The sequence below is a fragment of the Amborella trichopoda genome, chromosome 5, assembly GCF_054954075.1.
Source record: "Amborella trichopoda isolate Santa Cruz 75 chromosome 5, AtrichopodaSantaCruz75HAP2 v2.0, whole genome shotgun sequence".
NCBI lineage: Eukaryota > Viridiplantae > Streptophyta > Magnoliopsida > Amborellales > Amborellaceae > Amborella > Amborella trichopoda.
In genome coordinates, this window is record NC_142340.1 from 19,615,554 (window position 1) to 19,624,616 (window position 9,063).

At 36.9% G+C, this 9,063-nt stretch overlaps 1 protein-coding gene across 6 annotated transcripts in view; it reads right to left on the minus strand.

Annotated features, from left to right (window-relative positions):
* The window catches only part of LOC18448245 (uncharacterized), a 53,092-nt gene extending 44,302 nt beyond the window's left edge, over positions 1–8,790 (minus strand). For 4 of the 6 annotated variants that reach the window (XR_016055230.1, XM_088866312.1, XM_088866311.1 and 1 more), the window contains exons 1-3: positions 6,605–6,660; positions 6,365–6,476; positions 6,134–6,277 (exon numbers count right to left, since the gene is read on the minus strand). Coding sequence is in view for 5 of the 6 variants with exons in the window: in XM_088866312.1 (XP_088722438.1) it covers positions 6,134–6,277; positions 6,365–6,476; positions 6,605–6,624 (276 nt within the window). In the remaining variant the exon portion in view is untranslated. Of the gene's footprint in view, positions 1–6,133; positions 6,278–6,364; positions 6,477–6,604; positions 6,661–8,488 lie in introns of those variants that run through there. The other 2 variants (XM_088866313.1, XM_020675969.2) reach the window with 2 other exon arrangements.
* Between the last annotated feature and the right edge of the window lie 273 nt (positions 8,791–9,063).

Below are 9,063 nucleotides of genomic sequence, written 5' to 3' on the forward strand. Positions count from 1 at the left end.
ACATGCACCATGGTACATTATCAAATAGCTGCCTAGTTAGCTCGTCCATAACTGAAGCAAAGAGATATGGACTCAGTGCTTACTCCTGATGTACGCCTAGTGTCACAAAAGTTACTTGTCTCTCTACTAGTTGTGCTCACACTTATTAGCACTCCCTCGTACACATCTCTCACCATGTTAATGTAACCTCTGGAGACTCCTTTCTTTTTCAACACCCACCAAATTAAATCTCTAGGTACTTTATTTGTGCTTCCTCTAAATCAGTAAAGACCATGTAGAGGTCTTTTCTCTTCTCTCTAAACTTCTCCATCAATTGCTTAAAGCAGGAAAATAGCATCAATTGTTGACTTCTCTAGTATAAAACCTAACTGATTTTCTGATACACCCATTTCATGCCTTATTCGTTATCCAATCACTCTCTCCCACAGCTTTATAGTGTGCCTCATTAGTTTGATCCCGCGATAGTTCATACAGTTCTGTATGTCTCCTCTATTCTTGTAAATAGGTACCACAGTATTTTTTCTCCGTTCGTCTGACTTTTTTTTGTTCTGAACACATTGTTGAACAGCTTGTCAGTCAGCATATGCTAATCCCCCCTATGCACTTCCAAACCTCTATTGGAATACCATCTGGTCCTAAAGCCTTTCTTACCTTCATCTTTCTCAAAGCTTCTTTCACCTCAAATATCCTAATCCTACAAATGTATCTATGACCTCCGCCCTTATTCATATCAAATGTTCTCTTAATGCTATAATCCCACAGTGTTCGTGATTTAACAAATTTTAAAAATAAATTCTCTACCTTTTGTTGACTCATCATCCTTCACCAAGACTCTTTCATCCTCACTCTTGATCTATTTAATATGATCTAGATCCCTACACTTCCTCTCACTCATTTTTGTAAGTTTGAAGACATATTTTCGCCTTCTCTTGTCCTCAGTTTATTGTATAGATTATTATATGCCTTAAGTTTAGCCTCACTTTTTTTCTTAGCGTTTTTCTTACTATTTTAATATTCTTTTGAGTTTTGATCATTTCTATTATATTGTCAGCTTTATAACATGATCGTTTATGGCTAAATAGCCTTCTGACTTCCTCATTCCACCACCAAGTTTCCTTATCAGAATTTCTTTTCCCTCTAGTTTCTCTTAAAACCTTTTTCCACTTTGTTAATACAGTCAACCATCTCATTCCACATAATATTTACTTCACCCACAGAATTTCATTTTCTTTCTTTCACCAATTTATCTCAAAATAAGTCCATTTTCTCCTTTTTTAAATTCCACTACTTAGCTCTTGACACCTATTAATTTCACTCCTCTTCCACATCCATACCCACAAGCCTATGTTGTGTGGTTAAAACTCTCATGGGATAACCTTACAATCTTTACATGATAAGTGATCTATCTTCTCAACTAGAAATAAGTCTATCTACCTATTTTTATATAATCTATTTTTATAGGTTATTAAATGTTCATCTTGCTTTTTAAAATAAGTGTTTCCTATTGCTAGGTCATAAGCCGTAGAAAAATCCAGAATAGCCTCACCCATCTTATTTCTTACCCCAAAACCACATCCCACACGTATTCTTTCATATCTTCTAGTATCTTTTCCTACATGACCATTTAAGTCCCCTCCTAAAAAATTCCTCCCTCTATTTGGTATTTCTTAAACTAGTCCATCCAAATCCTCCCAAATTTCTCTCTTAATTACATCGTCTAGTCCTACCCGTGGCGGTATAAGCAATAATTACATTAGTTATTTTCTTCCCTAACAGAAGTTTATTTATTTGGAACCTATCATTGACTCTCTTGAAATTAACAATTTTACCCTTTAAATCTTTGTCTACTATTACACTATGCCATTTCTATTATTATCATTTCTTATATACGAAAGCTTACATCCATCAATTTCCTTCGCTTTCCTTTTTTCGCATAGTTTCCTATAGGCAAGCTATGCTAACTCTCCGTCTTATTGTATCCACTAACTTTGTACTCTTATTTGTTGTCATTCCTACATTTCGTGTATCTAAACGAATTTTATTCTCACAAACTAGCTTCTTTACCCACACTTGTCCAGAATGACACAGAAACCCTTGCCTACTTATCACCACCACCGAATGTTGTTGCAGAGCGTCACTTCCAGAGAACAACCTAGCTAACCCTTGCTCATTTCTCACTGCACGTGGGTGTACAGTTCGAATCACGTGCATGTGTGCGCTCTTGTGACTCGATTATGCCCTGATAAAGCGAATGCAGACTAGAAGCCCACAACAAAAAATGACAACTTTATTGCTATGAGAAGTAAATACAGAGGAGGGGGGACATTTGCTCTCGAATTCGGCAGAATCTGGACCCTCTTAGACCACCGTATTTGGTACCGGGGAAGCCCTCTCATCGAGACTTAGTCGTGCTAACAGTTTAAAATGAGGCGGAACCTCAAATGACTAAAGAAGCCGACCGCTCACAAGAGGCCCGTGTACCCTTCGAATTCCTGACGAAGAGCTCACGAACTTTCCAGCTCAAAACCCATCGAGTCGGACCCTTTTTCCACCATTTCGACCCAAATTTCTTTCATAAAATTGTAGACGAAACAACCATGATTGATTTGCAGCAAATTTGAGTGAAAACTGTCCTCAATACATCAAGTTTTGCTAATTTTGAGCTGCGGTTATCCATTTCAGGTAAAAATTGCATACCCATATCTAAACCTCATCCTTGCACTCGAATTTGGCCGTTATTTGATGATTAACTAGCAGATTCTTATGGAGGATGCTGAGACAGATGTTTGGTGAAAATTTCGGCTCAAGACGATGTCAAATTGGAGCAATATGACTCTTTTATTTCTTTCTACTTTTGGAAACCGTAGTCTGAAAAATTAAGGCAATTTCTCACTAGGATTCGCTCCCTTAATTGGAACTTGATCGTGTATTTCCATATATATGGATGAGTTCATCTCTGAGTTAGGAAGCTTCCAGCCAAAATTTGGCTTGAAACGCCATACGGATTGTGAGATATTGCTCCGAGAGTGAGTGGAGGTCATGGGGACTGATACACATCACTTGTTGCAAAACTCCAACATTTTTGACTCGATTCAACCTCGATTCAAGTGGATGAATCTAGTAATCCATATATGGATGAAGAACTCATGTTGCAAGGAACAACATACTGAAATTTGAGCTTGTTTTGCTATAGGAATTCGGAAATATGGCCCCCGAATTTTTGCAAAAAATTTCATTGCTTGCTGTAATTCCAATAAAGATGATGAACAACAGATAGAGTATAGTCTGTTCCTCTTTTCTGCGTGGTCCCCCTACGGTGCACTGAAGATGATCCTGGATAAGACATTTCTGGATATCAAATTTGGCTGAATTTTTTGTCAAGGGCTCCTCATCATCACCTTCATCTTAGAAGAATTTGAAGCTCATTGGCCACTTATTTATTGGGTTCCTCTTTTACAGTTGGACCAATTTAGATGGACCCTACCTACGGATAAAGACATTGGCCATTTCTCCTTCATCCAATGTCAAATTGGGCTCAAATTTGGTCCATAGACTTTCTATTTTGATATCTTCCTCCCAAAAAGTTGTTAGGCCATTTATCTTTGTATATCTTGAGAAAGCTTTGTAAATTGGCCTTAGATCAATGTTGTTAAATGGACCGTTGAGCTACGCCGGACCATATCTTGGTCATCCGACCTCGGATTGGCCCGTTTCAGAGAGTAGCCTTAGGGTACCTTAGATTAAATATTGAACTGTCGCATTATCATTTTAGTCTCATTTTGATTACAGTTTGACCATGTCTCTTTTTAGACTGTCTGATTGCTGATTTGGGTATGATTAGGCTCAGATCTTCCTCATTTCTGGCAGGGAGCTTTATTTCATCATATCTAAGGGACATTTCATCTTTTTATTTATCATGATAATGCTTTTTACCCACTATAGCCACTTCCATTGGTTCTTTGGGTACAGTCATTGTGTTGGGAATTTATTCTGCAAGATATCGCCACTTCTTGAGTTTGGTGATATTTTATTTGGGAAAAAATACCCCCAAATACTAGGTGCCGGTACAGCACATGGCTTACAAGGAACGCCCTAGCATTAGCATATAACATAGGTTCAAGATTCAAAGAAAACTTTGGCAAAGTTTTACCATGGTTGCCTGCCTAATACATCCCTCCTTCTTTACCCAAGCTTGGGACTGGCATGACCGGTTTGAAACAGGCTAAGGCAAAGTTAATCAACTAAGAAAACCTACATACAAAATGAAAAGTGATGAAAAGCTCATTTCGTTGATATTATACCCCCACGAAGCTTTCAGTCAAATCGAATTTCAACATTCAAAATCTCCCAATCCAAGATTTTGAATACTTTTTGTGGAACTAAGCATGGGATTTAATTAACTACACCAAAAAAAGCTTAGGAAGAAATTTAAAGGGTGGATCGAGCTAGGGTGGCAAAAATTTCACAAGAAATCAACTTCAGCCAAAATCCTAATTTAATTAAAAATCTCTCGAGTCCAAGATTATTGCTTTCTTTTGTTAAACCAAATCTAAAGTATTCAGTCGATAAATGATGGAAGAAGAGGCCTAGGCTTAAAGTTTGAGATCAGACTGAGCTCAAACGAGAGCAAAGATGGAAGAAAGAGGGGACGGTTTTCCCCTTTTAAACTGAATTTTAATCAAACTCGACAATTTCCTATAGACTCACTAAGTGAGTCGGAAACTAGCCGCGTTGCTAGTAACTTAGATGAGTCTTACAACAGTGATCCCCAGACAAGTTTGGGGGAATTTTGGGCTCGGCAAGCTATTGAGCCCAAGTAACTAGAGTGCATCCAAGTTAGACTCACTGATATATATATATATATATATATATATATATATATATAGAGAGAGAGAGAGAGAGAGAGAATATAATATATATATATATATAAAGAGAGAGAGAGAGAATATATATTTACTTAGACTCACCGACACACACACACAGAGCCATACATATATAGGAAGTTAGGAACACATGTCAATGCACAAGATAATGCGTACTTCTATTAACATTCTCTTGATTGTCAGTAGCCATAGCTATATTGGCGCATTTAAGGAAAGTCCTTATATCTCGATTGCTCAAATAAAGTGGTGGCGAAAAGGTCAACAGAACAAATGCTCTGGTAAGAGCCACTAATGATTCTCATAATGAACACCATTCATTACCATCTCATATTGTTGTGGAAAGGCCAAGCTGTACTATTGGATTTGCAAAATTAACCATTTTAAATGGACAATATTCAATATTATAGGGGAGAGCAACAATCATCAAACTTTGATATGAAGATAATCTTTATTAATAATGTATCTTATGATGTCTAAACTGGTAGTAGAAGCAAAAATTTGACAGAACCCAAAGCTATTTCAGTCAGTGCAGAAATCGAGACCAGTTGCACATGATGTTAAGGTGCAACACAAGGGAGCTTCAAACAATGGAGAGGTGGAGGAAATACTGGAGATGATTGTGGGAATGGAAGAATAGTTTCGATCATTACCCAAACAGAGTGATAGATGAAATGCAATGCATGCTAGATGGCCTCTTAATTAGGAAGAACCTTGTGCTTCCATTAAAATTTTACAATGCAACTCAAACATTAGGTGTATTCTCTCTAGGAAAAAGCAAGGATTCCATGTTCAAGATGCAATTAGGGCATGAAATCTTTGTTGTGTATCAGAAGGCATCCACTAGTAATGATGTAGTGGATAAGCTAACATATATACTTTTGTGAGATGCCACTGTGGTAGCACAGGGTCTACGTAATGATTTGTCGAAATTCTGCTCTTCTAGACTATCATGTAGGGAATTTCGAAGGGTGCATATAACCCTTGGTGAATTGGGCACCATGCTGTTTGTTCTTGATGCTAAATATGCAGGATCTTATGACTAGCTATCCCAGTTTTCCGAAAGCTAAGCCCCTATATTATCATACAAAACAACGATAATTCTTTAAATAACGCTAAACAATTCAGCAATAAGAAGTTCAGGAGTCCCCTGAGATTCAGAATTGCTGCAGACACGAAAGGATAGAAGTTGGATCAATTCGTTGCACATTCCATTGGTACAGTCATGCAAAGCTATAGGAAATGGCGAATACCTTTGTTCTATTTCTCTCTGAAGCTGGAAGAGAATTGGCAGTTCCAGAAGTAAATAATGATGCATTCTGTGAGTTCAAAGGAAAGTATGTGGACAACATAGAACTCATCCCCTCAACATGACCATGATGAGGAGAAAGATCAACCTGTAAAATGAAAGAAGCCCATTTCAAATCCCTGTTAACAAACACATCAATTAAATGATAGTGTATATGAAGGTCAAGGTGGACAACCTTGGAAATTGAAATACTTGGAATTGAAGAACCAATAAGAAATCCCATGAAAATTCCACATAGCACAGCTACAATCAACCTAGGAGACTCAGTAGATTTCTTTCTATGGAGGCTGCAGGCATGAAGTCAGAACAATGATATCAGACAATTTCTGATGTTCGTACAGAGCCAAAATGAGTCAAATCCATATCTTATTGCAATGAATTAAGAGAATGCAAAATGATTGAGAGAACTAACAACCTGTGCATGATTCCTGCCATTACATTTTTCCATGTGATGTGAGTAAATATTTTCACTTTGGCAGAATATGTAACCAGTAGCCGACAACACTAGCAGTTTTTAATAATCCATCTTCAAACATATCTGCTACCTCAAAAATAGAGGAGTGTCACACTATGCCAAACATGCAAAAGATTAGAAGTGGGTATAATTGAAAAACAAAGAAAAGCAATTTAAATATAAATGAAACCAGACAAAAGACATAATTCATTAATGATTTAGCACAAGAAATGAACTACTCAAGCAATTTACAATTTGCTACTCAAAAGCACATAGATATGCTTTTGGTGAGATGGATGCAGATATAAACGATACGAATAAGAAATACCAGAATAGAAAAGGAGGAATGCTACGCAATAAAAACACATAAATATGAAGTGCAGCATGTCCCTGAAAAAATGACATTTCGTTTTCAGATCCAACATCTTAGTCAGATAAAAAACTATAAAAATCGCCAATGACCTCAATAACATCCATATCTCCCATATCGACCTAAAGCAAAGTAATTAAAACCACAACTAGAAGAATTGCATCATGAACTCATCTCCTTCACATAACTATGGAATGACTTGTGCTAAGCCGTCACTCTTCACCTTGAGTGGCAAAAATTACATGGCAAGATTTGATAGAAACTGCTCCTTGGATATGTTTCAGATCTCAAATCCATCATTAAGATGGATTTTTTGAAGGGAACTGCATTTGAATAAGGACGCAACAACCCAAAATTTTTGCACACATGTATGCCTCATCTAAGTGCTCCAAATAAAAAATGGATACACACCAAAAGTGTGGGCCAAATGTGCATGTCATTTCAATGAATATAGGCTGTCCAGATTGCCTTCTGTCCTTCAATCTAGGACGTCCCCAAAAAAAAAATATTAACCTGGTATTTTATTGATTTGTAAACCATGTAAACCCCTGCAGAAACCAAGAGTACACTAAGTATAGTTACTTTGATCAGTGAAAGTAGACACACATAACTGATATAAATTTTCACGTGTTGCCAATGGTTAAAGAGAATAGCCATAGTCGTTACCCTTGATTAAGCTGACTACTAACAACCAGGTGGACATATGCGAAGAAGGAATGAACAAGAGACAAATCAAACAATAGCTAATACACCACCATTGAAAATGCATTAACATCATTAAAAAAGTGGTCAAAAGTGGACAATATAGGAGAACTTACAATAAACAAGAAATTAAAAAAAATAATAATAATTCTAAATGCCTGCTTATAAAGAGGCACAACAGCACACATGATGCCCCAACCATGAAATTTAACTCAAGAGTATGAGAAACTCAGCAAAAAGTAAATATAAAACTAGAAATTCAGTAGCCTCTTGAACTACCAAGGTATCGACAGGCGGGTAGAGCAAAAGTTATCAGCACTAACGACAAAGGATGACAAAAAAAAAAAATCTAAATCCTTGCTTATAAAGTGGCACAGCAGCACACATGATGCCCTAACCATGAAACTTTTTAACTCAAGAGTATGAGAGACTTAGCAAAAAGTAAATATAAAGCTAGAAATTATGTGGCTCTTGAACCACCATGTTATCAAAAGGCAGGTAGAGCAAAAGTAATCGGTGTGAGAGACAAAGGATGACAGTTTTATCATGACGTTTGAAACTCAAGAAATTATGTCGTTTGAAACTCAATCCACAGTTCCCCGGAGGGACTGACTAAAAACGAAAAAAGAAGCTCTAGACTCTGCAGAATCAAAAGGAATTGCAAATCCAAGTCAAAACTAGACTGGTTTGCCCAGAAACAATAGCCCTTAGATAAAATACAAATAGATCAAAAGGAACTGAAAAGTTTGCATGCAAATTTGGCAAAGCTTTACCTCTGTCTTGAAAAAGAGGAAGGATTCCTCAGAAATACAGAGGCTGTGTCCTATTGCTTGAGCCACATTAAGATCTTTTCTAGTTTGTTTTGTAAGTCAATTTTTTTAGGTAAATGAAATACGTGTGAATTCCACTTTCCATTTATTAGCAGTCACTGCGATTTGTGTTTTGGAGTGAGAGTGTGGCTTTTTCCTTTCCTCTTTTCTCTGCGGAATCTCTTCCAATTTCGGGCAAAGTCAGAAATGGTGATTTTAAGAGAAAGCAGAGAGAGGTTCAGTACCTTTCTTGGCGGCTTTGAACGGTTTGAATGATTTAATTTATTAGTATTTAGTAGTGGTGGGACCAAGGATCACAAGAAAGGCATTCATCATGATACCGTAAGAGTTGGTGGGACTGACTCTTCAGTCGCAGTTATGTTGAGTTTGCATATTTTGTTTTTTTATTGGGCGCGGTTTGTTTAGAGCCGAGGCTCTAAAAAGAAATATGATTTATATTTTCAATCTTTAGTTATAAAATTTAAAGTTTTAAAAATAGGGTAAATCGATCATATCTATAAAAACTTGAAAATCTAAAA